General features: G+C 40.9%; 1 protein-coding gene across 1 annotated transcript in view; it reads right to left on the reverse strand.

Annotated features, from left to right (window-relative positions):
* Positions 1-26,325, reverse strand: part of LOC117264749 (melanoma receptor tyrosine-protein kinase-like) — a 108,414-nt gene that overhangs the window by 40,976 nt on the left and 41,113 nt on the right. The window contains exons 2-6 of the mRNA XM_033638964.2: positions 14,589-14,740; positions 13,409-13,616; positions 5,158-5,292; positions 3,445-3,513; positions 470-588 (exon numbers count right to left, since the gene is read on the reverse strand). Coding sequence (XP_033494855.2) covers positions 470-588; positions 3,445-3,513; positions 5,158-5,292; positions 13,409-13,616; positions 14,589-14,740 — 683 coding nt within the window. The remainder of the gene's footprint in view (positions 1-469; positions 589-3,444; positions 3,514-5,157; positions 5,293-13,408; positions 13,617-14,588; positions 14,741-26,325) is intronic.

A 26,325-nucleotide genomic window follows, 5' to 3' on the forward strand; every position in this document is an offset into this window, starting at 1 on the left:
GAGTGGATAACAAATGAAGCACAACTCAGCCACAGAGAACAGTTGCTGTTAGTTGATACATTTTATTTTTGAAAGAAAAGAGGTAGAATTAATGAAATAATTTGGTCTGAACTAAACTGAAATGATCTGGACTACTATTTAGCAAATTTGCCTCTTATTCACTGCGGTGGCTGTGATCTACCTCTGATGACACATCATGAGCTTCCTGCGGTTCAGTGTCTCACCCATGGTCCTGGTTTGGGACCTGCCTGCCTTGACCGAGAACTCATCTGTCCTGATATGGGACCTGCTTAACGTGTGACTTAACTAGGATCTTGAGACAGATGGAGACAGGTAAGTCTCAAGATTCTGTTTTTCTGAAGTTACCTTAAAATGTCCCACACATTTGCACCTACTACATGCAAACTGTTGCAGCTATCATGAGTTAAGGCCAACAGTACTGTAGCAGGATAATGCAGTAGACACTGACCAGGCAATCGGTGGCTCGAGGTCCTGTGCAGCCAGCAGCACAGTGTTCATTACAGCAGTCGATGGGCTTTGGACCGCGACACCTTCTGCTGCACTGCTCCGCGCACTGCAACTTTGTGACTAGTAGAGACACATTTGATTACATCATTGGTGGTGCAGCTCATCAACATAAAGGATAATTATGTTTTGTTTACACACTAAAAATATACATTGAATGTACAAAAAAGGATCTGTGCAGGGAGAGTAGCAAACAGAGGGTCTGATGTCTTCAGATTTTACATTTAATGGAATAACAAGGCAATGAAAGTTTGACACGCAATCAGAATATAAAGGACCACTGGTTCCCAACCTGGGGTCACTAAGGCTACATGGGGAGTTGCAAGGCTTTTTTGATTCTAAGAAGTCTGAGAAGGCCCTTCATCATGTGAAATCCAGGACTACAAGCCTGACAAGCTTCTACCCACAGGTGGAAGCTGAATGACAGCAAACAATATATAATTATATCTATATCTATATCTATATACATATATATATATATATATATTTATATATGTACAGTACAGGCCAAAAGTTTGGACACACCTTCTCATTCAATGCGTTTTCTTTATTTTCATGACTATTTACATTGTAGATTCTCACTGAAGGCATCAAAACTATGAATGAACACATGTGGAGTTATGTACTTAACAAAAAAAGGTGAAATAACTGAAAACATGTTTTATATTCTAGTTTCTTCAAAATAGCCACCCTTTGCTCTGATTACTGCTTTGCACACTCTTGGCATTCTCTCCATGAGCTTCAAGAGGTAGTCACCTGAAATGGTTTCCACTTCACAGGTGTGCCTTATCAGGGTTAATTAGTGGAATTTCTTGCTTTATCAATGGGGTTGGGACCATCAGTTGTGTTGTGCAGAAGTCAGGTTAATACACAGCCGACAGCCCTATTGGACAACTGTTAAAATTCATATTATGGCAAGAACCAATCAGCTAACTAAAGAAAAACGCGTGGCCATCATTACTTTAAGAAATGAAGGTCAGTCAGTCCGGAAAATTGCAAAAACTTTAAATGTGTCCCCAAGTGGAGTCGCAAAAACCATCAAGCGCTACAACCAAACTGGCACACATGAGGACCGACCCAGGAAAGGAAGACCAAGAGTCACCTCTGCTTCTGAGGATAAGTTCATCCGAGTCACCAGCCTCAGAAATCGCAAGTTAACAGCAGCTCAGATCAGAGACCAGATGAATGCCACACAGAGTTCTAGCAGCAGACCCATCTCTAGAACAACTGTTAAGAGGAGACTGCGCCAATCAGGCCTTCATGGTCAAATAGCTGCTAGGAAACCACTGCTAAGGAGAGGCAACAAGCAGAAGAGATTTGTTTGGGCCAAGAAACACAAGGAATGGACATTAGACCAGTGGAAATCTGTGCTTTGGTCTGATGAGTCCAAATTTGAGATCTTTGGTTCCAACCGCCGTGTCTTTGTGAGACGCAGAAAAGGTGAACAGATGGATTCCACATGCCTGGTTCCCACTGTGAAGCATGGAGGAGGAGGTGTGATGGTGTGGGGGTGTTTTGCTGGTGACACTGTTGGGGATTTATTCAAAATTGAAGGCACACTGAACCAGCATGGCTACCACAGCATCCTGCAGCGACATGCCATCCCATCCGGTTTGCGTTTAGTTGGACGATCATTTATTTTTCAACAGGACAATGACCCCAAACACACCTCCAGGCTGTGTAAGGGCTATTTGACCAAGAAGGAGAGTGATGGATTGCTGCGGCAGATGACCTGGCCTCCACAGTCACTGGACCTGAACCCAATCGAGATGGTTTGGGGTGAGCTGGACCGCAGAGTGAAGGCAAAGGGGCCAACAAGTGCTAAACACCTCTGGGAACTCCTTCAAGACTGTTGGAAAACCATTTCAGGTGACTACCTCTTGAAGCTCATGGAGAGAATGCCAAGAGTGTGCAAAGCAGTAATCAGAGCAAAGGGTGGCTATTTTGAAGAAACTAGAATATAAAACATGTTTCCAGTTATTTCACCTTTTTTTGTTAAGTACATAACTCCACATGTGTTCATTCATAGTTTTGATGCCTTCAGTGAGAATCTACAATGTAAATAGTCATGAAAATAAAGAAAACGCATTGAATGAGAAGGTGTGTCCAAACTTTTGGCCTGTACTGTATGTACACAGTAGGCCCATACATCAGCATTTCATTCATTTCTGTGTAGAAAACTAAATGAAATTGTAATTTTTAAAGTTAACATTATTATTCAAGATAAAACATTTTCTCATTTTCACATTCACTCTCTGCTAAAGAGCCTCATCTTGCATTAGAAAAGTACACAGTTAAAACAAACAAAGAACAAAGAGCTAATACAACAATGGGCAAAAGTCAGGAACACTGAATCTATCAAAAAAGAAGCCTATTGAGTATGATTATTAAAAAATTGCAAAGAACTGTATAAACAGTTCCTAAAAATATCAGGAAAACTCACCTCACATGTAATATTCATAGGGAATAATTCATCCACACTGCTCTTTTCTACACCATCTTCCTGAAGTTATAACGTTCACTATTTCAGTCAGCTTTACAGTTTATCAGTTGTTCTGTACTGTTACTGTTATGCATTGAATATAATATGAAATACTTATTAAAAAATGTCACTAAGCCAGCGGTCATCAGTTTACTCAGTGACAGAAAAGGGGTCCATTGAGGTAAAAGGTTGGGAAGCACTGGTCTAGACTGTTGGAAGTCGGTCAGGTTTAACTGTTGATTAAGTCAAGTTAAATTAAGGGATGAGAGGAAGAGAGAGTGAATGGGACAGAGGAGGGAAGGAGGATAAAAGGTGGAGAAAGGTAAGATGGTGTAGAGTAGATAAGATGATGAGACAAAGATAATGCCGGGGAGGGAAAGGGTTGGAAAGTGTGACAGTAATTGTATCGGTGTGTATTCAAGTGAGTGTTAGTTTACATCTCTGACAGTGATCCGGTCCTGCTGCCCAACACGAACCATTTACACACCCAGGATCACACTTCTCACCTGGAAAAAGACACATATTATACACAGTCAACAAGACATTTAGAATGTGCTCAAATCAGCACACCAAGCTCATCACTAAAATACTACTCCACCATTTCCATGGCAACATAACTGCCAGAGCAAACACTACACCAAGACTACACCACTGCTACAGAATGGATCGCTTTGATGTTAATGTTGATCCATAGGCAGGACTTCATTTTAATGAATGGGTGGGAGAAGAAGAGAAGAACACAAAACTACTGTTGTTTTTAGTACATATCACACATGCTCTATATGTGTTCATGTAATGGGGCTAAAATCTAAAAAAAAAAAAAAAAAAAAGTCACAATGGTCAAAATATATAGCCAGATATAATCAAACTGGAAGTCAACATTTATTAAACTAACAAATCTGAAACATGTTTTGTTCGTTATTTCAAATGACCTGAAAGGGTGATGAGCAAAATTCCACCTAAAAATGATTTACTGGGATATCTTATAAAAAATGATTTAACAAATTCTCATAATGGGCTGTTTCTGTACCTGTTAGAGTAATGTTTAGAATATTACACTTAAATAAAACAATTTCAGAATTTGTACTTATCCACTGTATTTGCAGAAATTCTCTATCATACTTATAAAGGCTTATAGGGATTAATTGGATTCAGTTAGTTAGTCTTATTTTCTTTAATGAATATAATTGATGGTCCTGTTTGTCAGTGCAGGTGCGTACCTGAAGTGCAGACAGCCAGAGTGTGACCGCAGTGAAAATGTTGTTTTTGAAAGCTGAACACCATCAAATATGGACTGGAGCAGAATATTTTGTTTGATTAAAACATGCTGTGAATTTTGGAAGTGATTACATCTATCTTTTTTTTAATTCATTTTGACTTTTGGACTTCACAATGCGCTTGAGTTATTGGAAATGCCTGGAATCCTCTGGCATCCTCCATCAGCTGTGCCACTGACATGGTGCAACTAGCTTAAAAATACATGTGAACTTTGTGGATGTGTGAACTAAATCTGTACATGGTGAAATAATATTTTTCAGATCTCAAGATCTCAGTCATAACAAGACTGAGCCAGCTAAGCAGTTTTGTGTTTATATCTAGGGTATTTACTTAGTTTGGGACACCCCCTTTCTCTAGAAAGTATGATGCTCATGTTGGCTGGCAGACTTAACAGGGACTAGAAAACATGTCTGTATGGGTGTTACTAATGTTCCACCTACTCACTGTAGTAGTAAACTAGGTTTCAACTGACCTGACTGATTGTTCTCCAGTTATTAGTCAGACTCCCTGACAAATTATTTGTCACTTTTGTTAACATTGTGAGACAGGACTACACACACTGAACTGAGTTAAAGTGATTTTATTAAGGGCGAACAACACGTTTCACCCCTGGCTTCTTTGGGTTCGCTAAACTTGTGAGACAGGACATTTGACCTCGGTGAAATCGAAGTCATATATCTTAAAATCCAGTAGATGGCGGTAAAATTCAATAGTGACAAATCAGCTGATGGTAGAAATACTCTGACTCCATATTACAATCCACTATCACAGGTAGCAGTAATCCTCTGGAGTAAACTTCACATGTAGCTGCTCAAACTTCTTACAGAGAGCTGTTATTATGGAGGACTGTGTGTCCATTTAGTTCTACTTACATTTACGTGTGAAGGTTTCCGTTTTGAAAAGCATGCTGGGATTGCTGGCTTTGTCCAGGATGTCCCACCACTGGATGGTTTCAGTGTTACACAGCAAAGGATTGTGGGTCATCTTTACCCCTCCCTTCAGAATCTCTGTGAGGAGAAGATGGTGAAGTTTTAGCATCATAGAGTTCAGAAATAAGTCATGGAATCAGTCCTCTCCAGGTCCAAGTCAAAGGGTTCAGGATTTAAGAGGATTTATTTAATTTAATGGGCTGATGCTTTGTGTTTGAATATTTCACTCAGATTATGCTGTATTTAATTTACAGTTTATATTTTCAATAAATCTAAAGAAGAAATCAATAATCCAATATCAATATAAGCATCAATTAAACAAATCTTGCACCTCCAAGTTGTCTCCTACTATTGCATTCAGCAGTGTTCCTGCTCTTAACACAGAAATATGTCCTGGAAATGAATCATACAAAAATAAATAGTAAAAAATAAGTGTAACCTAATTTGTACCACATGCAAGAACTATTTATACTCTTGGTAACTATCTCTGCATGAATAATAAAGCCCCAGTGTCCTCAAACGCGACGGTTATAAAATCCCCATGTCCTCAAACAAGACAATTATAAAATCCCCATGTCCTCAAACAAGACAATTATAAAGTCCCCATGTCCTCAAACAACACTTAAAAAAAAAGCCCCAATGCCCTCAAACGAGATGATGAAAAGGTCCCAATGTCCTCAGAGAAGATGCTAATGAACATCCAATGTCCTCAAATGGGACTGAAATTAAGTCCCTGTGTCCTCAAATGAGACGATTATAAAGTCCCCATGTCCTCAAATGAGACTACAATCAAGTCCCAACGTCCTCAAACGAGATGATGATAAATCAAATCAATCAAAAAATGTTATTAAGCATAAATAAGCAAAATAGCATTTTGATTCTGTTTTATAGTTGCTTTTAACTGCCTACCCTTTGGATACCAGTTGTTTTTAACTGCTCAAAGGATTTCTTAGCCGTTGAATTCTGCTTTTAAGATGCACTTTGATCTGCCTGCGTTTGACAGCGTGGGAAAATTCCTGTCAGCCGGCAACCACCTAGCCCACCTCACCAGGCCCAGTACTTGGGCCCGTGCCGGTAAGTTTCGCCTCCTCTCATAATCCAAACCGTCCTGTTTCTATGCCACTTAAACGCCGTGCACTCCAACTGGAGTCTTTGTGTGTAAGTTTCTACTGCCTCCCACTGAAGCTACACTAGCGATCTAGCTAGCCGCAAGTCGACTAAGCATAAACAAACACCTTTGCTGCCAGAGCTGTTTTCTGTTTCCCCAGCCTCCATCTGCTCCAGCCATGGCACCATGCACCTCACCATCCAACATGCCCTGGAAGGACTGCCAAAAAGCAGAAAGACACATCACTCACCTCAGGGAGGACATCAGACGGCTCTCAGATGAACTCCGGAAAAAAGACTCTCCTCTCCGAATTCATCGACACTGCAGCCACACAGTCTAAAAGTCATCTCCTCCATGAACTCAGTCGTTGCCAACACCATCCTCTGGGACCCTTCATCACCATGCCGCTGGCCCTCTTCGTGCTCAACTCCCAGCTCACAGGCTCCCTGGTTAGTGGTGGCGGTCAGAGGTAAGAGGGGGAATCCCCGTGCTGTCGTGCCTCCGTCCCTCAACCTGACAAACCGCTTTGCCATGCTACCAGCTGATGTCCCTGTTCACCCTGCTGATGTCTCCATGGCTGTTCTAGTGTCTGGTGCTCCTCCTTCTCCTCATGTGGAACTGGACTGCGTCCCAGCTGTGACAGCTGTAACGACGACAGCAGCGATGGCGGCTCCTCCACCTCCAGATGCGTCGCCGCCTCCTGCGGCAGTTGCGGCGATGGCGCTCCCATCACCAGCCGCTATGCGGTCCAGGACTGGAGCCAGACCTAAGGTCTCAGCCTCCAACTTCCCACCAAACCTGTCTACACACCTGCCACTCTGGACGGATGTGGTTCATGGTGAACACCTGGCCTCTTCGATGGCCGCTGCTGCTGCTCCTGTCCCCTCTCATACTGCTGTGAACTAGGCACCCACTCCTCTCTCCCCCCCATTGCCTTGGTCGTCGGTGATTCCATCGTTCAGCACATCCATTCCGCGAATGCAGTCACTCACTGCTTCCCCGGGGCTACGACAGCTGACATCCTGGAAAAACGTCCTGGTCTTCTGGAGTCAGCACCCCCTCCCCCCCCATCACGAAAGTAATCGTCCACTGCGGCTGGAACGACACCACTCGCGGGCAATCGGAGCTGACAAAAGTTCATTTTTTTCATCTTTTTAAACTTCTTAATAGTTCTGGAAAGTCTGCTTTTATTTCTGGCCCACTCCCCACACTGGGTTATGGCACAGGCCGTTTTAGCAGGATTCTTTACCTCCATACCTGGCTCCAATCTGTTTGCGCAGCACATATAATATGGGTTTCATCCACTTTGATTCTGGGACCGTCCCTCCTTCTATGGGCGAGACAGTCTTCACCTGAGCATGTTGGAATGCCGCATGCTCGCTTCCAACCTCCAGCACACTGTGAGTTACGCACGTGATTGACTATCTACCTCACACACCTGTCCATCCACTCTCTCTTTTTCTCCCAGCCTCACAACAAATAAACAAATAAACACTCCTCGTACCGGGGATGACAACAGTCGCGTCATTCGCTCCTTTTGGACGCTGAGATCATGTGAGCCAAACCGAGTTAGGAGGTCCGTTGACTGCTCTGTGTTAATCCCTGTGTCGCGGACTCAGAAACTTTCCCACGTCACTCTTAAACTCTCCCTCTTCAATATCAGGTCCCTCACGAACAAAGCAACATTGCTCTTTAACTTGGACATTGTTTGCCTTACTGAAACCTGGCAGCGACGTAATGACTTTTTTCATTTAAATCAGTCTCTGCTGCACGTGTTTGTTTACATTGCTAAACCATGCACTTCCGGTGGCCTCGCGCTGATCTATCGCGACAGTTTGAAAATAGTCCCCTGTCCTTGTCCTGTCCCCATCATTCCACCTTCATCACTGAACTATCATCTATTTTAACAGATCCATGTGCCATCACTCCACATATAATTATAACTGGGGATTTTAATATTCATGTTGACAATCCCAAGGACATTTTCTCATTAGACTTTGTTGGAATTCACAGGAGCACAGATGATTTGTCATTTGTTAAAATCTAAACTGGACATGTGAAGGCTTTTCCTCTCTGCATGCTCTTTGATCTTCAAACAAAGACAGCTATCTGACATTCATCTCTACAGGAGGTCAACTCACACCTCAGTGAGACACAAGTCTCAAAACTTGATTGGACAGGACTTTGACAGTGACATGTGACTCTGTGATGACACAGGCATCTGTACAAGGTCTGTTCCCTTCAGACAATCTTTCTTTTACTTGGGCCCACACCTCTCTTCTCAGCTGGGCCTGGACCAGACCAGATACCCAGACCCTTGCTCCATTGCCCCAACCCACTGAAGGGAGGGCAATTGCTCACAGACTCTCTTTTTCTTGGACCACGACTTGCCCATGCTCAAGACACAGGCAAACCTGAACCAGAGAACTTAAACTTGCAAGCACAAGGTTTGCAACTAGCTTTCTAGCAACAAGGAGAACCAAGTGAGTTAGCATCCAGCGTCTAACTCTGTAAAGACCTCGAGTGACCAGCTTGCTCAGAGTTTCACCTTTGAAACAAAGGACACGTCAAAGACTGCATCTGTAACCACAGCTCTTTCTAGCCTTCTTCCGCCGGCTAACAAAGCAGCACACCACCAACTGACTCTTTCTTCCCATTCACTCAAGGATCAGTAACGTAACAACTGGGCATAGCTTTATCACAGCTTTACAGGCTAAGCAAGACTGTTTAACTTGTTGTATGTGATTTAATGCTGTCATTGAGTGATTGCTGTGCCTCTGCACGAATCCAGACCAATATTGCAACACAAATCACATCCACATAGACTCATCAACAAATAGGCTTTCAACAGAGCTACACTCAAAGAGGCAACTCAAAGTTCCCGCTTCTCTTCCTTTGTCTTTGTCCTGACCACACGGTCAGACAAACACCTCCCCCGATCTGAAGCCAGCTTTGATTTGGCCATCTTGTAGCTCTCTGTTGTCAGCCATTTTGTTTTGTAGGCCAAACGGCTCTTTGATCACCACACCCGCCTTTGTCTTTCTCTCTCTCTCTCTCCCTCTCTCTCTCTCTCTCACAGACACACACACACACACACATATAAACACCAAGCTTGTATATAGTTAGTTAGAATTTGTGTGTTTTGGTTTTGCTTTGCTTACTTTGTGAATAAATATAATTGTTTGGAATCATACCTGCTGTCTGTTTAATGTTGCACAAGAGTGAATGAATAGTCTGCCATTGCTGCGTCAAGAACCCCCGAAATCCTTCACAGTTTTACTGTTAATTTTGGTTATTGTCATTAATTTAATTATTAATCAAAATTCTAAATTAATAGTTCAGCGTATTTTATGAGACTGATATCTTTAACTGGCTATCATTTTCCCTTTACGGGAATGGTGCCCCACAAGGTGATTTAAAGGTTAATTAAGTCACATTATTCAACATAATTATTAATTATTATCAAAAATTATTAATTATTTCCGATAGCCAATTTACAACATTAATGGTGTCCCCTTGGTGAGGCCTAATATTGTTGTTCCCTACATAATTGGGGCCTCAGTGTGACGCCCTGAATTTATGTTCCCAACATAATTGGTGCCGCCGTGTGAGACCTAAAATTATGTTCCCAACAACTTTATCTCCAACCTGAACAGTTTTGAAGTCACTCAGTATGTTGCATTTCCAACAATCAATAAGGGTCATATTTTGGACCTGATCTGTTGCTCTGGTGTTGTTCCATTTAATCTTTCTGGTAAAGAACTTCCGTTGTCAGATCACAAATTCTTAACTTTTGATGTCAACCTTCCTGTCTGCAAATCTCGTCTCGTCATGTCCTTTTTCCATCTCCACAATATCTCCAGACTTCGCCCTCCCTCACCCAACACTCCACTGAAGTCCTCATAAATGCTCTGGTCACTTCTCACCTGGATTACTGTAACTCCCTCCTCACTGGCTTACCACATAAACTCATTCACCGTCTACAATCCATCCAGAACTCTGTTGCCAGAATCATCACTCGTACCAAGTCCTCAGATCACATCACACCAGTCCTCATTCACCTCCACTGGCTCCCTGTCCAACAACGGATACAATACAAGCTCCGCCTGTTAACATTCAAAGCTCTCCATAACCAGGCTCCCCCATATGCGCACTCAGTTCAATGGGTGCCAGGCTTTTAGCTGCTCAGCACCTAGACTCTGGAACTCACTCCCACTACACATCCGCATTCTGGATTCTACTGACCCCTTAATTCCCACCTCAAAACACACCTTTTAAAATTTCCTACTCCCTATAACACTCTGTCCTTCAACTGTCTTATTCTCCTTATCTATTCATTTAGCCACATTGTATTCTCTTTGTATTTTTATATGTATCTCTTGTGCTATTGTATTTTATCTTTTATCTGTAAGGTGACCTTGGGTGTTGTGAAAGGTGCCAACAAATAAAATGTATTATTATTATTATTATTATTATTATTATTATGAAATAAACAAGTTTTGATCACAAAATCTGATCAGGTTTCTGCCTTGTCCACTTTTGCTTTCCTTGTTTGTACACTGATCTATTGTGCTCCTGCTTCCATAAGATTGAAAAAGTGTCCACAAATGAAGACAGCAGGTCAAAGTTAAGCAGAATTAAGTATAAGGTGGAGCAAACCCAAAATGTAATGTCCTCATATGAAGACACAGGGTCGCAGGCTAATGCCGTATTGGAAGACAAAACTTCATTTTAATTCAAAATTTTCAATAAATCTACAGAATGAATTTATTATTGTGCGTAAAGATCCATCTCAAATTTTTTTTTGCTACAGGTAAACTTAATTATATCACACATCAAAACCACAACTCAAGTTCCATCACGTCCTCCACCACCTCCAGCTTCAGATGCAGAGCTACAAAACACTTTAAGTCTAGTTAACACTGCTGGATCTCACGCTGACAGAGTGAATACGCACTGTGAAACATCAACGTCATCAGCCAAAGTTTGTGAGGGTGCGGTCTATTTCCTGCTGCCAGAGTACAATCTGGTGTTGACTGAAGATTTCTAAATAGTGTGCAATCTCCACCCCACCTCCACCCTCCCAGGCCTGCTGCCAGTACAGCAAGCGTGGCAACATCCCTGACACTCATCAGCAGCTTGTAAAATGAAATTAAGCAGAATACAATGAGCAGTAAATAGTGCCATGAAAAGTAACCAGCCCTTCTTATCAACAAGGTATACCCACCTCTTTATCTAGTCCTTTAAAGTATACCCACCTATCAGCCAACATGTCATTGACATATTTAGTAGAGTATACCCACTTCTCCTCTGTAATCTACCCATCTACCCAGTACTACACCCCCCTAATCAACTACCACTTCACCACTGCTCTCACACCCTCTGGCTCTGTGTATTCACTGGAAGCTCAAGACTCTGAGTGTCCCTGTACTACTCACTGGTTCTGTTTAATTGCCCTGGAAGTCCATAAAATCAAGGCCCCTTGAACTACTCACCAGCTCTGTGTATTTGCTGGGGAAACTTTCTCTGGCCCTGTGTGTGTAGGTTTGTATACTTCATATTTTAAGAGTGTGAGTACTTATATATCTATGATTGTGAGAACCAATGTGAGTTTTAGACCTAGAAAGTCAGGACATTTTATGGAAAGCAAGGACATTTTGGCCAGTCCTCACCTTCAAAGGTCTGTTTGAGGGTTCAGACTCGCTTTTAAGGTTCAGGTTAGAATCAGGACAAGGAGCCTTTTTATCCTCAGTATGTGACCACGGTTACCAAGATTCCTTTGGAGTCTCCAAATGTCCTTTTTTGGGAATCTAGACATACCCTTGGTAAAACCATGTGTAAAATATTCATTTTCTGTGGCATTGTTATCTACTTTGAACTCGGACTAGGTGAGGCTTGATGCTGTGGTCCCACTCTGTTTTCCAGCCAATAAGTCCCAGTTATAGTCATCTGCAGGCATTTCTTTTCAAGGAAATATTCAGGCTGAAATAGAGTGCTCCAGGGATGATGTTTTTCCATAGGCCAATATGGAAGTTGTCATTGCCTTGTTTCCCTCATCAAAAAGCCTATGGGATTTGATTTAATTGCAGAAAATAAGCTCTGTGACAAACAAGTTAATGATACTTACACATTTTGTTCAGCAAGATAATCTTCACAAATGAACACCACTTTTATGATTTTTGCAGCATAAATACATTTGCCAGTGGTATAAAGCTAACATTAGGCTATAAACAAACTACATCACAGTCACATGACTGAACATCTCTCCTGCAACACAGCTGTAAAGCCATGTTCAGCTTGATGATGTTTTGTAGTCTCATTTAGCCACTTGTTAGCAACCACCTTTTTAAAACACATAAAAGCTTCAGAATTCCCAGTGGGGTATTTACTGATGTATTTTGTGTTGTAGAACAAAACGTGAAAGTCTCTTCAGCTTGAGTTAACAAAAGAATCTATATTAGACATTTAACTAAAAACACATTCAAAAACCCACTAACTTCAAGACGAGGGAACCAGGGACACTAACATACTAACTAATTACCTGGCTTTAGGACTTATTCCTGGAGCGCTCCATAAAAACTCCTCCTTATGTGTGTTCAGACTTCTATAACTCAATGCCAATAATAGCACTTGCAGTGATTCTGACTGAAAAATCCTCAGAATGTTATGTTTCAGAAAATCATTCTTTTATTTTATAGTTATAGTTGACCATTGTATGTAAACTTACCTCCGTAGGAACAGAGGTTACAAAACCTTCGAAACAAGCCACAACTTTACTGCTTAAGTATCACTAAACCCCAGCTTACAAATGTATAATCTATGAGCTTGTACTTAAGAATCACTAAAAAAATGATAATAAATGAATAAAAATTAAATGCTATTATATATGCCTTACTATTGTTAAAAATTAAAATAACATAGATATGGATAATAACAGATCATGACAGAATTTTCACTACCTTGTCTGTAAGGGGCTGAGGGATGCATTATGTCAGTGAGGGTCCTCACCAGTAAATCAGTACAGGGTTTTGTGTGTGTGTGTGTGTGTGTGTGTGTGTGTGTGTGTGTGTGTGTGTGTGGGTTTACCCGTCAGGCTGCTGAGCTGCAGCTGTCTCAGCCCACTGGTGTAGTTGAGAGTTGCAGAAGAGGTGTTCCTGTTGTAGTTGGATATCACCAGCAGAGCGTATTGGTTTTCGTAGAGGTTCTGGCCTCGGATCAGCCTCAGATTGACCAACGGGATGTTGGCAGCCTCGTTCATGGCGATCAGAATGTAGCCGCCAACTTCCTGGATGGACTGAAGAAAGAAGAAATCATCAATGTTTGTTTTTTGTATGTTTTTGTTTTGTTTTAGATCTCACTGATGTGCTCTCAGTGACTTTACATCTACAAAGTGGACATATTTTAAATTCTTGCTCATCATTTTCCAACAGTCACCCAACAGCATTTAGACTGATTCTCTTCCTTTGAAGCAGCCAAAGGTTTCACATCATTTTAGGGATGTTAACTACTTACTGTTTATTGGTTAACTAATTGAAAATATATTAATCCACAACAAAGACTAAAGTCTGCTGTGAGGAGATCAGTGTCACCAGTACACTCAGTCTCTTTCTGTTTAAATATAGTAAGTATTATTATTATCTGCCATTCATTGAAGAGCAACAAACCATTTGTATTTATTGCCTAAAATGCCTCATTTACTTGGATTCTGGACAGTGTTTGGCCCATGCCAAAATTTAAACACAATAACTATCTATTGATTCTTAATATGTTCAATGATCGGTTAAGGAAATCCTGTACAGTTCATGTGAGACTTGTTGCAGAGGGATTATTTAACATTACACAGCTGTGAGCAGGGACTGTTTTGAACTCGCTCTGTTGACACAGTGAAAGACGCTTTGACCTGCTTCGCTGCAACTTTCTGTAAAATCCACGATTCTTTTCAAAGCGTCCGTGTTTGTCTTCCGGGCTTTGATTTTTCTAAGCTCCTCAAGGTAATGCTGTTTGGCATCAGTTCACGAATGTCAGAGCGTCCTCAAATGCAACACAAAGACAGTTTTTAAAAAGCGCCCTGTTCACATCTGCAGCACTACAGTAGGGAAAATGTCACTCCGACAGAAAAATGAAGTGTCATAGAAATGAGCTGAAACCAGCAGCTGGAAGGAAGGAAGGAAGGTAATCAATCCAAAAACTGATGGATGATTTTAAAACGATCAGCAGGAGTAAAAGGTGTGTTTGACACTACACAAATTTAGCGCTGGAGACAGACCTGGAGGAAGGACAGGTCCTGGTGCTCCCGGGTGTAGGTGATCTCCAAGTTCTCCAGGACCACGGAGCAGTTGGAGTACATCCTCACCATGTTGTCATAGTGATTATCATGGGTGCCCAACAATGTCAGCTGGTTACTCATTCCCTGACACACTGATAGATAAAGAGAGAGGGGGAGAGTGATATAAGTTAGTTACAGTTCATCTAATGGCCACTATTTTCCTGATTTCTCAGGTTGAAATGAAGTGAACGGGAAAACTTTCAACAACCATTCATGCTTTCCTAATAAGAGCCTATGTGGCATTTGCATGTTTTTAGTTAAATTTTGAGGATATTAACATATAAAACTGATAACTTAACCCTTTAAAGTCAGGGTGTGAGGAAACGTACAATATAAAACAAATGAAAGAAAAAGTTATTTTAGTTATTTTATTTTCCAGTTGCTTTAAAATGAGTGCTCATGAGATTCTTGCATTTATGTTGTGTTGATGTGGATGAAAAGATCCCCTTTCACACATACAGTCTATCTCTGAAATGTTCAAGAAGACTTTCTGCGTGGGGTCATGTATGAATGGCAACAGGGAAATCTACACTGCCAGCATACCCACCTCAAGACCTTGAAACATTTCAGGGAAAATGCCGGTTTGGCTGTGTTGTGAGTGAAAGCAGTAACACTGCGGGAACAAGCAAGTAAAGGGTTATGTCCATCTGACGAAAGACGCTTTCACTTGGAGCGAGAGAACCAATCACAAGACTGTGCTGTCAAAATATTTGAATAGTGTAATGTACAAGAACTAAAATAACAAAGCAAAACAGCAAATGTTAAGCAAAATGCAAAATATAGCAAATATAGAAACTGGATTACAGTAAGGTGCAAACTAGGGTGCAGTAAAAAACTTAGCTAACAGTATGGTGCAAACAAATAGCTAACAGTAAGGTGAAAAATATAAAAACTAGCTAACAGTAGGGTGCAAAAAAAAACAGTATGATATTTTTTAAAAAATACTGGCTAACCGTATGGTGCAAAAAAAACAAAAAAAAAACCCTAACAGTAAGGTGTAATATATATAAAAAAAATGCTGTTAGCTAATATAAAAAATTAGCTAACAGCATGGTCCGAAAAGCTAAAAGTAAGGTGCATAAAAACAGTATGGTATCAAAAAACCCAAGCTAACAGTAGGGTGCAAAAAACAAACAAAACAAAAACTAGCTAACAGTAAAGTTAAAAGTAGCTAACAGTAGGGTGCAAAAGAAAAAAGATAGGTGCAAAATACAAAAAGTAGCAAACAGTCGGATACAAGTATAAAGACTAGCAAACAGTATATATAAAACAATATAATGACAAAATCAAATTCCTTATGCGTAGTAACTCAAGGGAGGCTTCTTAATGAACATGAGGGAGTTTATTTTGTTCCTGACGAACACAGTGTGCAGCTCGATTACATCATTTCTCACAGTACACAGCATTGACTGTTTGTTTTCTTTCTGTTTTAACTCCCAACAGGTAACAACTGAAATCATCGCGCCACCTAGTGGACCTAAGGAGTAACATATACTTCTCTCAATTTACACAGTTACAACAGTATGGTAACTTAAAAATGTGTTTCTACACTGTTAAATCCGAGGTGTATGAGTTGGACAGTAGTGTATGTGTGAAAAGTGAAAGTCACAGGTGCCTGAAAGGTTTTTAACAGTTATTCTGGGGGAACTATGCGTGAAAGAGGCTTATAATTGTATTATATTACAATCTAAACAATAGGTTATTCAGTAGAACCAATAAAGATTGTGATTATTTCTTGTTGAAAGACTGACTCAGTTGCTCTGTGGGTGGGTGGTGCATCATATTTGATGTCACAGACAGGCCAGAGAGCAGGTTAGTAAACAGTAGAAAGCAGGATAGAGGCCAGTGAAAATGTTATGGTGGTTACATTTTTTAATATATTTCTCACTAATTCCGCCTCTCTCTCAAACTTGGTGCCACTAAATGTGGATCAATGTTTGAGCGCTACTTAGACGGAGATGGATGGTATTTTGTGGCAGCCTGTCATTGCATCTTGCTGGGAAAGAGGCTAAACCCAGGTGTCATATTTCTATCATTGCAGATCAGAGCTGGAGCTGATAAATACCCATAACTACTGCAGAGTCATTTCACCCGGGACTGAATGCTGATAATAACCTTTACTGTAATATATAGGACTCAAGGAGGAGACGGCTTGAATCAGACTGAACAGTGTTTACTCATGCAGCTTCAACATATACAGCACAGCACTTGTATTCTTACAGCACCACCTAGTGGTAACTCCAGTACTACAACATAATACATAACATCTCCCTTTCTTTAGATTTTTTTTTTTCTTTTTTCAGTTCTTCTCAATAAAACAGGTTAGAACTTAACAGAACACAGTTTCAGCTATTACCCCCGATACCTAAGGGGAACTCTTATAGGTCTACCAAAACGTGAGGTTTTTGCATGATTATCAGTGCTCACTGACTCTTTTATCACTGATGACTTTGGTGTTTGTGGTGGAGACCTTGCAGGCATGTGACTTTCTTGGTAGTCACTCTGTTCTGGTTCAGTTCCTGCTGTCCGCTCTCCGTCAGTGGCAAAGAATCGTGACCACTTTCAACAGTCGTGTTGTGCTTGTTGTGGGGAACTTGCGGTTTCCTTGGTTTTCAGAATGTGTCTCCTGTTCCTTCTGTAGATTTGCCCATTGTCAGACCTTGGCTGATCATGTCTCTTCAGTATGACAGCAGGTTGCCATTGGTTCTGCTGTCTGACTCTTATTCTTTCTCCTTCTCCCACCACAGGGAGTTTCCTTGTGCCACGGTCAAAGTAGCGTTTCTGCTTCTTTTGTCTGTTCATCAGTCTGCTCCGTACATGTCTGTACACTCCTGGCTTTAACAGGTTCCTTGACACAGGTAGTTTTGCCTTCAGCCTCCTTCCCACAAGCAGCTGCGCAGGTGAGTAGCCTACTCCTTCCAAAGGCGTGTTTCTGTACTCCAAAAGAGCAATGGTCTTTGAGACTTTCCTGTGCTTTTTTCAGCAGATTCTTCACTGTTTGTATAGCTTTCTCGGCTTGTCCATTTGACTGTGGAAACTCTGGACTCGAGGTAGAGTGTTTGAACTCCCAGCTGGTTGCAAAGTCTCGCATTTCTGCACTTATCAGCTGTCTCCCATTGTCAGAAAACAGTTCATCAGGTACACCATGTTTGGCAAAAACAGACTTAAGTGCCATAATGATGGGCTTGCTTGCAGTACCACTTAATTTTGAAATTTTGAAAGGAACTGGATGAGGTGTCAAGGGCTCTCTGGGATTGTTGTTTTTGTTGCACACTGCACATTTCTGCACAACTTCTTCAATTTGTTTTGCCATGCCTGGCCAAAACAAGATGTCTCTTGCACGTTCCTTACACTTCACAATTCCCATATGTGCCTCATGAATTTTTTCCAGCATCTCCTCTCTCATCTTTGTAGGAACAACCAATTTGGAGATTTGAACAGTAGTCCATCAGAATATGTCAGCTCCTCTCTGAAAGTCCAGTACTTTTGGATTGACTTTGGAACTTGGCTCCGTGACTTAGGCCATCCATCCTGTACTGTTTGTCGGACCAGTCTCAGTTCCTCATCCTCTATTATTGCATCTTTGAACTGCTGACACTTTTCTTCTGAGACAGGTAACTGTTGGACTACGTAGCTCACATCCAACTCATCCTCCTGTCTGCCATGTGCGTGGTGTTCAGGCTGGCTCTGCTCAATGCATCTGCAATGTGCATTTCCTTACCAGGCTTGTATGTCACCTGCAGGCTGTATTTCTGTAGCCTCATTAACATTTTCTGCAGCCTTGCTGGAGCTTTGTGGAGTGACTTTTTAAAAATAGTCTCCAATGGTTTGTGATCTGATTCAACCTGAACATGTCTGCCATAAAGATATTGGTGAAATCTTTCACATCCATACACGATTGCGAGCAGCTCTTTTTCTATTTGAGCATATCTTTGTTTGCATTCTGTTAGTGTCCTTGAGCCCTACGCTACAGGTTGTTGTTCTTGCAGGATCACTGCTCCCAAACCACCAGAACTGGCGTCGACTGACAGTGTGACAGGCTTCTCCACATTATAATATTTTAACACTGGAGTGTTACTCACAAGCTCTTTCAGTTGTGTGAAGCTCTTTTGTTGCTCACTCTCCCAATGCCAGGTGGGTTCTCCTTCCAGCAGCTTCCTGAGTGGTGCAGATACTTCTGAGAGATTTGGAATAAACTTGGCCAAGTACTGCACCATGCCCATGAATCTCTGTAGCTCTGTTTTGTCTTTTGGCTCAGGCATTTCTTGTATGACTCGCACTTTGTTCATGTCAGTTTTCAATCCATCTTCGCTAAGCACATGCCCTATGTAGCTGATTTCACTCAGTCCGATTTTGCATTTGTCTCTGTTTAGTTTCAAGTTTATGCTCCTCAGTCGATCAAACAGCTTCCTCAGTCTGTTGTCGTGTGACTCTCTGTCTTCACCCCACACAAGAATGTCATCCATCACATTGACGACTCCATCCAGTCCTTCTAGATGCTGTGACAGGCATCTCTGGAACACCTCTGGTGCTGAAGATATTCCAAAGGGAAGTCTCTTTAACTTGTACCTTCCTGAGGGTGAGTTAAAGGTACAAAGTCTGGAGCTCTCTTCAACCAACTGGATTTGCCAGTAGCCTTGGTTTGCATCCACAACTGAGAAGACCTTTGCTTTTGGCATTTCAGCCACAACTTCCTCCACAGTTTTCAGAGGATAGTGTTCTCTTTGTATTGCTTTATTTAGGTCCTGTGGGTCAAGGCATATCCTTATCTTGTTTGGTTTCACAACAGTCACCATGCTCCTGACCCTTCTGTAGGCTCAGTTTGTTTTTCGATGACACCAAGGTTTTCCATCCTTTTTAATTCCTTTTCAATGTCTTTTTTCAGGGCTACTGGGACCTTTCTAGGAGGATGAATCACTGGTGTAACAGCTGGGTTTACCTGAATATGGTGAACTCCTGGGACACAGCCCAATCCTGTGAATAAATCTTCATATTCACTCAATATGTCTGTCTGTGTTTTTTCTTCCACTCCATATATCCTCTTCACCATACCAAAAGCAACACTAGAATCCTTTCCCAATATTGCTTTTGTATCATGCTTTATGACTTGAAAGTCCACATTTAACTCTTTGTCTTTGTATTGGCATTTAATGGTCTTCTGCCCTAGTGGCTTCTCTTTTTGCCCAAAAAAGCCCACTAACTTAAAGCAAGATTTGTCCAGGTTCTTTTCAGTCAATTTCAGTGCATCCAATTCTCTTTTGGACATGACATTACAGTTAGCACCTGTATCTATCAGTACAGTGAGTGTCTGGTTGTTTATGTTCATTGTTGCAGTCCAGTCATCTTTATCTGTTTGCTCATCCACGCTGTCTAACTTTTTAACATGGCTCACTTCTTTTTGTTCCAGTTCAATTGTCCCTATGAACATGTCATCATCACTTGCTGTGTCACGTTCAATACCTTGTATTTTCCGTCGGATTTCTTTCCGTCCACGGCTCACGCACATTTTTGCATAGTGATTCTTCCGGTGACAAGAGTTGCAGGTTTGGCCATATGCAGGGCAATTTCTTGGCTCATGTTTATACCCGCATTTACCACAATCTGCTTGTGGTTTTTCTGCCTTTGGTTGAACTTGTGGTTTCTCCTTTTTTCCATATGTTTTTTGCTTGTATAATTTCTGAACCGGTACTTCAGTTTCTTCATGTAACTTTTTCAGCTGAGTTTGGCTCACCTCGCTAGCATGGCAAATGTCCACTGCTCTCTATAGCGTTAACTCCGGCTCTCTCAGCAGTCTGCCTCGAATCTGGTCATTTGTGATTCCACATACAACTCTGTCTCTTATTAATGACTCGGTTAAGTCTCCAAACTCGCAGTCTTTTGCTTTGTTTTTTAAGTCTGTGATGTACGCATCAATAGACTCTGTATTTCCTTGCGCCCTCGTGAAAAACAAATGTCTCTGGTACGTCAGGTTTTTTCGAGGTTCACAGTAGTTTTTAAACAGATCTTTCAATACGTCCAGATCATCAACATCGTCGTCAAACTGAAACGTGTTGAATACCTTGATGGCATCGTCCCCGGCAACATGGAGAAAAGTGGCGCATTTTATTTTCTCCGACTTCTCTGCTATTCCACTAGCGATGAGATATATGTTAAACTTTTGAATCCAGACTCTCCAGTTTTCAGCTAGATTCCCTTCTAAGCTCAACGTTCCTGGAGGTTTTTGCAGCTCCATCTTTCATCTTCTGGGTTCTTTTTTATCTTTTTAATCCCACTTCTGACACCATGTAATATATAGGACTCAAGGAGGAGATGGCTTGAATCAGACTGAACAGTGTTTACTCGTGCAGCTTCAACATATACAGCACAGCACTTGTATTCTTACAGCACCACCTAGTGGTAACTCCAGTACTACAACACAATACATAACATTTACCATAACATTTAGTAGGTTAGTTAGTGGGTTTTTATGCAGCGGGAAAAGGGGCTTTAGTTAGTTTTTCTAGCATGTCTTTATTCTGATTTTGTTTAAAACACATTTCACTTTCCTTTCTTTGGTTTACAGTTTTGAAAGGTTGTGAACCAGTACTTTGATATTTAATAATGATGCTTCCATGGTTTACAATCTTTGTAAAATCTTAATCTGAAAATAAAACTAGTGAAGTAAAGAATACAGTATATGCCTCCAAGATGTAGTTGAGTGGAAGTACAAAGTAACATCAAATTTAAATATTCCAGTAAAGTACAAGTACCTCAAAATTGTATTTAAACGCAGTACTTTCCACCACTGGTACCTGAAAACTTGTTTTCTAAATTCATACTGTGGCATTGAACATTTGAACCTGTTTGGATTTCATGGTTACATCCAGTCAGGTGTCGCTCAGGTAATGTTTCCAGATAAGACGTCATTGTGTGAAGTATTAAAAGAGACTTGTCAGGGAGGAGTAGGAAGGTGTGGAACATTTACAAAGAAGAACGAGTTCAACAGCAGCTGCAGGACACTTCAGTAATCTCAGAGTGGAATGAAACCCTACAGGCTCCGTTTGTACGAGTGAGCAACTTCCTGCAGAACCTCTGAAACAACTCAGACCGTTCAGGATGAAATTAAAACACCATCCTGTGACATCACAGGATGAGAAGTGTTTGTCAGGAGGGTTTAAAAAGTAATGAGTCTAACACCAGGAGGAGAGACATGCTCTGTCCAGGCTTCTGGAGTATAAAATCCTGCAGCTTCCTGACCGACAGCCTGCAGCAGAGTTTGTCTCGCCTGTCCTGCAGATTTCTCACCACACCTGATCTGATTCAGCAGGAAACAAATGCCAGAGTTCAAGTGAGAATAGACAACACTGACTAGCTACGTCTTCCCAAGAGTATGAACAAAACATTGACCACCATCATGAGGCTGTAATGCTCGTTACACACCAGGAAAAACCTAGCTAACAGTATGGTGATGAAAATAGAGATTATTAGTCCCTAAAGTGATGATGACTTTGGTCTCAACTTGTTTCACTTGGCATCATTCCTGCTGGCCGGCTCCCCGCTGTGATGTCACAAAGACAACACAGCTGCAGCCTGCACTGCTCTCTGCCTCTCTGTGATTGGCTGACGGCTCACTTTGGGGGCAGCCCATTTGTCAGAGCCCCATGGGGAGCGGCCCACATCTGGACACACATACAGAACCACATAGAGTATATTTATTTATAATGTAAATATAAAACTAACATTAGAAATTAAAATAACCTTTTAAAAAATAACTTTCTTTCTTTACTTTCCTGTAGTCTCCTTCTTTCCCTCTCTTCTCCTCTGTCATCTGTCCTCTCCCACTTGTTAATTCCCTTCTCTGTTCCCTATGTTCCTCTCTTTTCTCCCTCAGTTCCTCTTTTTCTCTTCTGTCCTCCAGTTCCTTGACTCATCCATCCTCCCACTACATCTTTATCCTGTTCCACCTCTCTTTCCTCTGTGCCTCTTCACTCCCTACATTTACATGCAAAAAATATTCCAGTTTCTGCTCTTATTCTGAAAAAGACAATAAGATAAGATAAGATAAGATAAGATAAGATAAGATAAGATAAGATAAGATAAAATAGTCTTTATTGTCATTGTACAATAAAGACACCTATACAATGAAATCGCGCTTGCTACATCTGTAACACTGATCTGTTTAAATGACCAAAGACTATTCTCCTAATTACTCCTGTGTTAGTTTTAGATGTTAAGGGTGGCGTGTCAATTTACGCTCTTTACATGCATTGTGTCTTTTTCAAAATATACTTCTGGTTTTGACAGGAAATGTTTCTGCTCATTACATGCATACTGTCTTTTTCAAAATAAACTTAAAACGTTGGTTAAATACTTTGTTTTTTGGTTTATTTCCCTAAGTTTAGCAAGTAAACTCTAACAGAAGGAAAGGTCATGATGTCAGTGACGGCATTCAAGGAGCCAGACTTTGGTGTCAGTTCTATTGGATTCAAATCACACTATAACCCATCATATCTTTGTTCTTTCAACTTTTACTGAAAAATCTTTCCATAAAATTAAAAAACACACATTAGGTTTTGTTGACTGATGTTTTATATCTAAATGTGTGCGTTTTTTTCCTTGTTTTTGGTCTCTAACAGGTGTTCAACAGCTGCATATAACTCAACTCAAGCCCCTGTTTGCTCCAAGATAGCACTGCTGTTAGGATTATCAATATCACTAACCAAACTTGAAACTATTAATGATATTCAATAATTATAAGGAAGGCTAATGCTAGCCAGCTCTATAATGTTCCCTAATATAATCAGGAGGTGGTGCTAATTGTCAAATTATCATACATCTGCACTTTAATCCGTTACCAGTACTTGTTACTTTGTTTGTCAATTAGCTAAGCTTGCATTTGCACTTTGTTTAGCTAACAGTAGCCAGCAGACACCCTACATTAACTGGGAAATAAAACCACAATATTAGTAAGAAATAATCCCTGTAAAGGTGTAAAAGAAACAGACAGGGAGCTGTGGTGTCAGGGAGTGACAGCAAATGTTACAGCCTCTCCATGAAAGTAAATCACTGAGGCAAATTGCATGGCATCAAGTTCTAGTTTGGCGGATATTTACTAAGTCCAGTAAGAATAATAGTCAGAGCCATTAACAGACCGATGTGGTTATAACTGCAGTCTGATCAGTGATAACAGGTCAGACCTACCCCCACCTGTGGTCATGTATCATGAAATCTTGAAGCAATGTCACATGACATGTTTTCAGACATAGTGTTTTCTGATCTGAAATCCAAAACTATTACAAAATAAATCAGTTTCATAATGTGACAGTGCTCTGGGTAAGGCTTGGTTTGGTCTAGGCATAAACGCAATGCAGAAAAGAAAATCATAGTTTGGGTTAAAATTACTTCTTTGTTATGGTTGTTGTGGTTACAGTAAGAACTACATGTTAGAGAATGATGGCAGTCATGGTTCAAAGAAACCAATGTTAAACACCGGTTTGAAACAGGAATTGCACAGCAGCCATGTGTCAAAGTCACATGTTTTTGTGATGCATTTGTCAGTCAGTGAGTGAGCTGCAACTTGAGCCCCATTTTCCTGAACTTGTTTGCAGTGTTTCTCCACTCACACTGTGCTGACTGATGTGAAAGCAGCTCCTGTTTGTAGTGTACTGACGGATGTACAGACAACTGTCACTGGATTACTGGAAGACTGAAGAAAACCTAAAAACATGATAAGTTCTGCAGCCTCTTTTTTCTGATTTCTGATTTCTAAGTGAATTTATAGACTTTTATTCTGGATGGACATCAGAGATAATGAGAAGTCATACTGAATGAATCATATTTCACTGAGTGATGAGGAAGAAGAGGAGGAGGAGGGTTTTAATGCAATTTGCAGCAATCAGGCACCTTAATATCCTCCAGCAGCTTTGTGTTCATATTCTGCTTATAAATGATGAATCAGGGGTTGAAAGCCAAGTGTTGCTGCAGTGATGAACAACATTATGACAATAACTACGGTTAATATGGACAGCACTAGCACTACCAGTAATAACAGGGTTCTTGCACATTTTCATGGATGAAACTTCAAAACTTTTCAAGGACTTTTCAAGGATCCATAATGAAAAAATTGGGGGTTTTTTTGCCCGTCCTTTTTCAAACACATCAGATTCCGGCTCTATTTAAACATAATGTCAGCTAGAGGGCATACATGAAGAGAGAGACGCACCGTGGGAAGAAAATGAAGAAATCTACGTGAAGATAAAGAAAATGTTTTCACACAGTGACACGTATAAAAGCTACGTTGTCAGCTACAGAAAAGATATTAGATACTTAGATACTTTCGATATTTTATTGTAAATATCGATGACTCAATGGGCTTTTACTAATTCCATGACTTTTCCATGCCTCGAAAATGTGATTGTGAAATTCCATGACTTCCAGGACTGTGGGAACCTTGTAATAATAAACAGATATGATGAGCTTTTATCTGTGTGCATGAAAGAGACACTGATAGTGACAATTTCACACGTTCAATTTACACCACACACACACACCACACACACACACACACACACAGAATGCTGTTTGTTCAGGAACAGGTCTGATCTGTCAGATTGTTTCTTGGATGGCGTCCTCAGCTGCTGTACGGCACACTGTACATGAAAGGAGTGCTCCTGTGTGTGTGTGTGTGTGTGTGTGTTTCGCTACAAAGGCATGGGCGGCTGTGGCTCAGAGGTAGAGCAGGTCATCTACCAATCAGAAGATCAGCAGTTATTGAACTCAAAACTGCTCCCGATGATGCTTTCATCAGTGTGTGAGTGTGTTAAAAACGGAGTAGCAGGTAGCACCTTGTATGGAACCAGTGTATGAATGTGACTAATAGTGTAAAAAGCGCTTTGAGTGGTTGGATGACTAGAAAGGTGCTATGCAGATGCAGGTCGATTTACCAAAGATAATGTAGAAATGCTTTTGCAGTCTTCATCATATAGAAGACAAATGTTTATTGTCTCAGCAGCTTTGCAAAGCAGTTTGAATACATCAGAACTAAACATCTGGAAAAATTAAAACTTGTAGCTGATTGTACATTTTATCTGATACATTTGTTGGGTGAGGAAGCCCAGACTCCCAGAACCCCAAATGTTGAAAAACTAGAGTTACTGTGTTTGCCTCCACGAACCAGTCAAGTTGCGGTTACACTTTACATCCATGTCTGTCCAGATTCATATGTCGCCATGACATGACAGTCATATGCATGTTGCTGCAAAGAAGCTACAAATTTTAAAACATGGATGCTTCACACACATTTTAAACCCCAGCAGCACAGAAGATCTATACAATCAGCACATTTACAAGATTAGAGTAACCAATTCAGTATTTGACCAAATGTCTCCCCTGAGATATGATGTTAAGTAATGGCCAAAATAAGTGTTGCAGAACATTATGATGTCACAGTGAAGTTGACCTTTGACCCTTTGGATATAAAATCTCACCATTTCATCAGTTTATCCTATTAGACATTTGTGTGACGTTTTGTCATAATTAGCCCATGAATTCTTGAGTTATGGCCAAAAACATGTTTTGTGAGGTCACAGTGACCTTGAACCTTGACCTTCGACCACCAAAATCTAATCACTTCCATCCATCCTCAACTCAAAGTGGACATTTGTGCCAAATTTATATCACACTTAGATGGGTGCAAGGT

This window comes from Epinephelus lanceolatus, chromosome 20, assembly GCF_041903045.1.
Source record: "Epinephelus lanceolatus isolate andai-2023 chromosome 20, ASM4190304v1, whole genome shotgun sequence".
Classification (NCBI taxonomy): Eukaryota; Metazoa; Chordata; class Actinopteri; order Perciformes; family Serranidae; genus Epinephelus; species Epinephelus lanceolatus.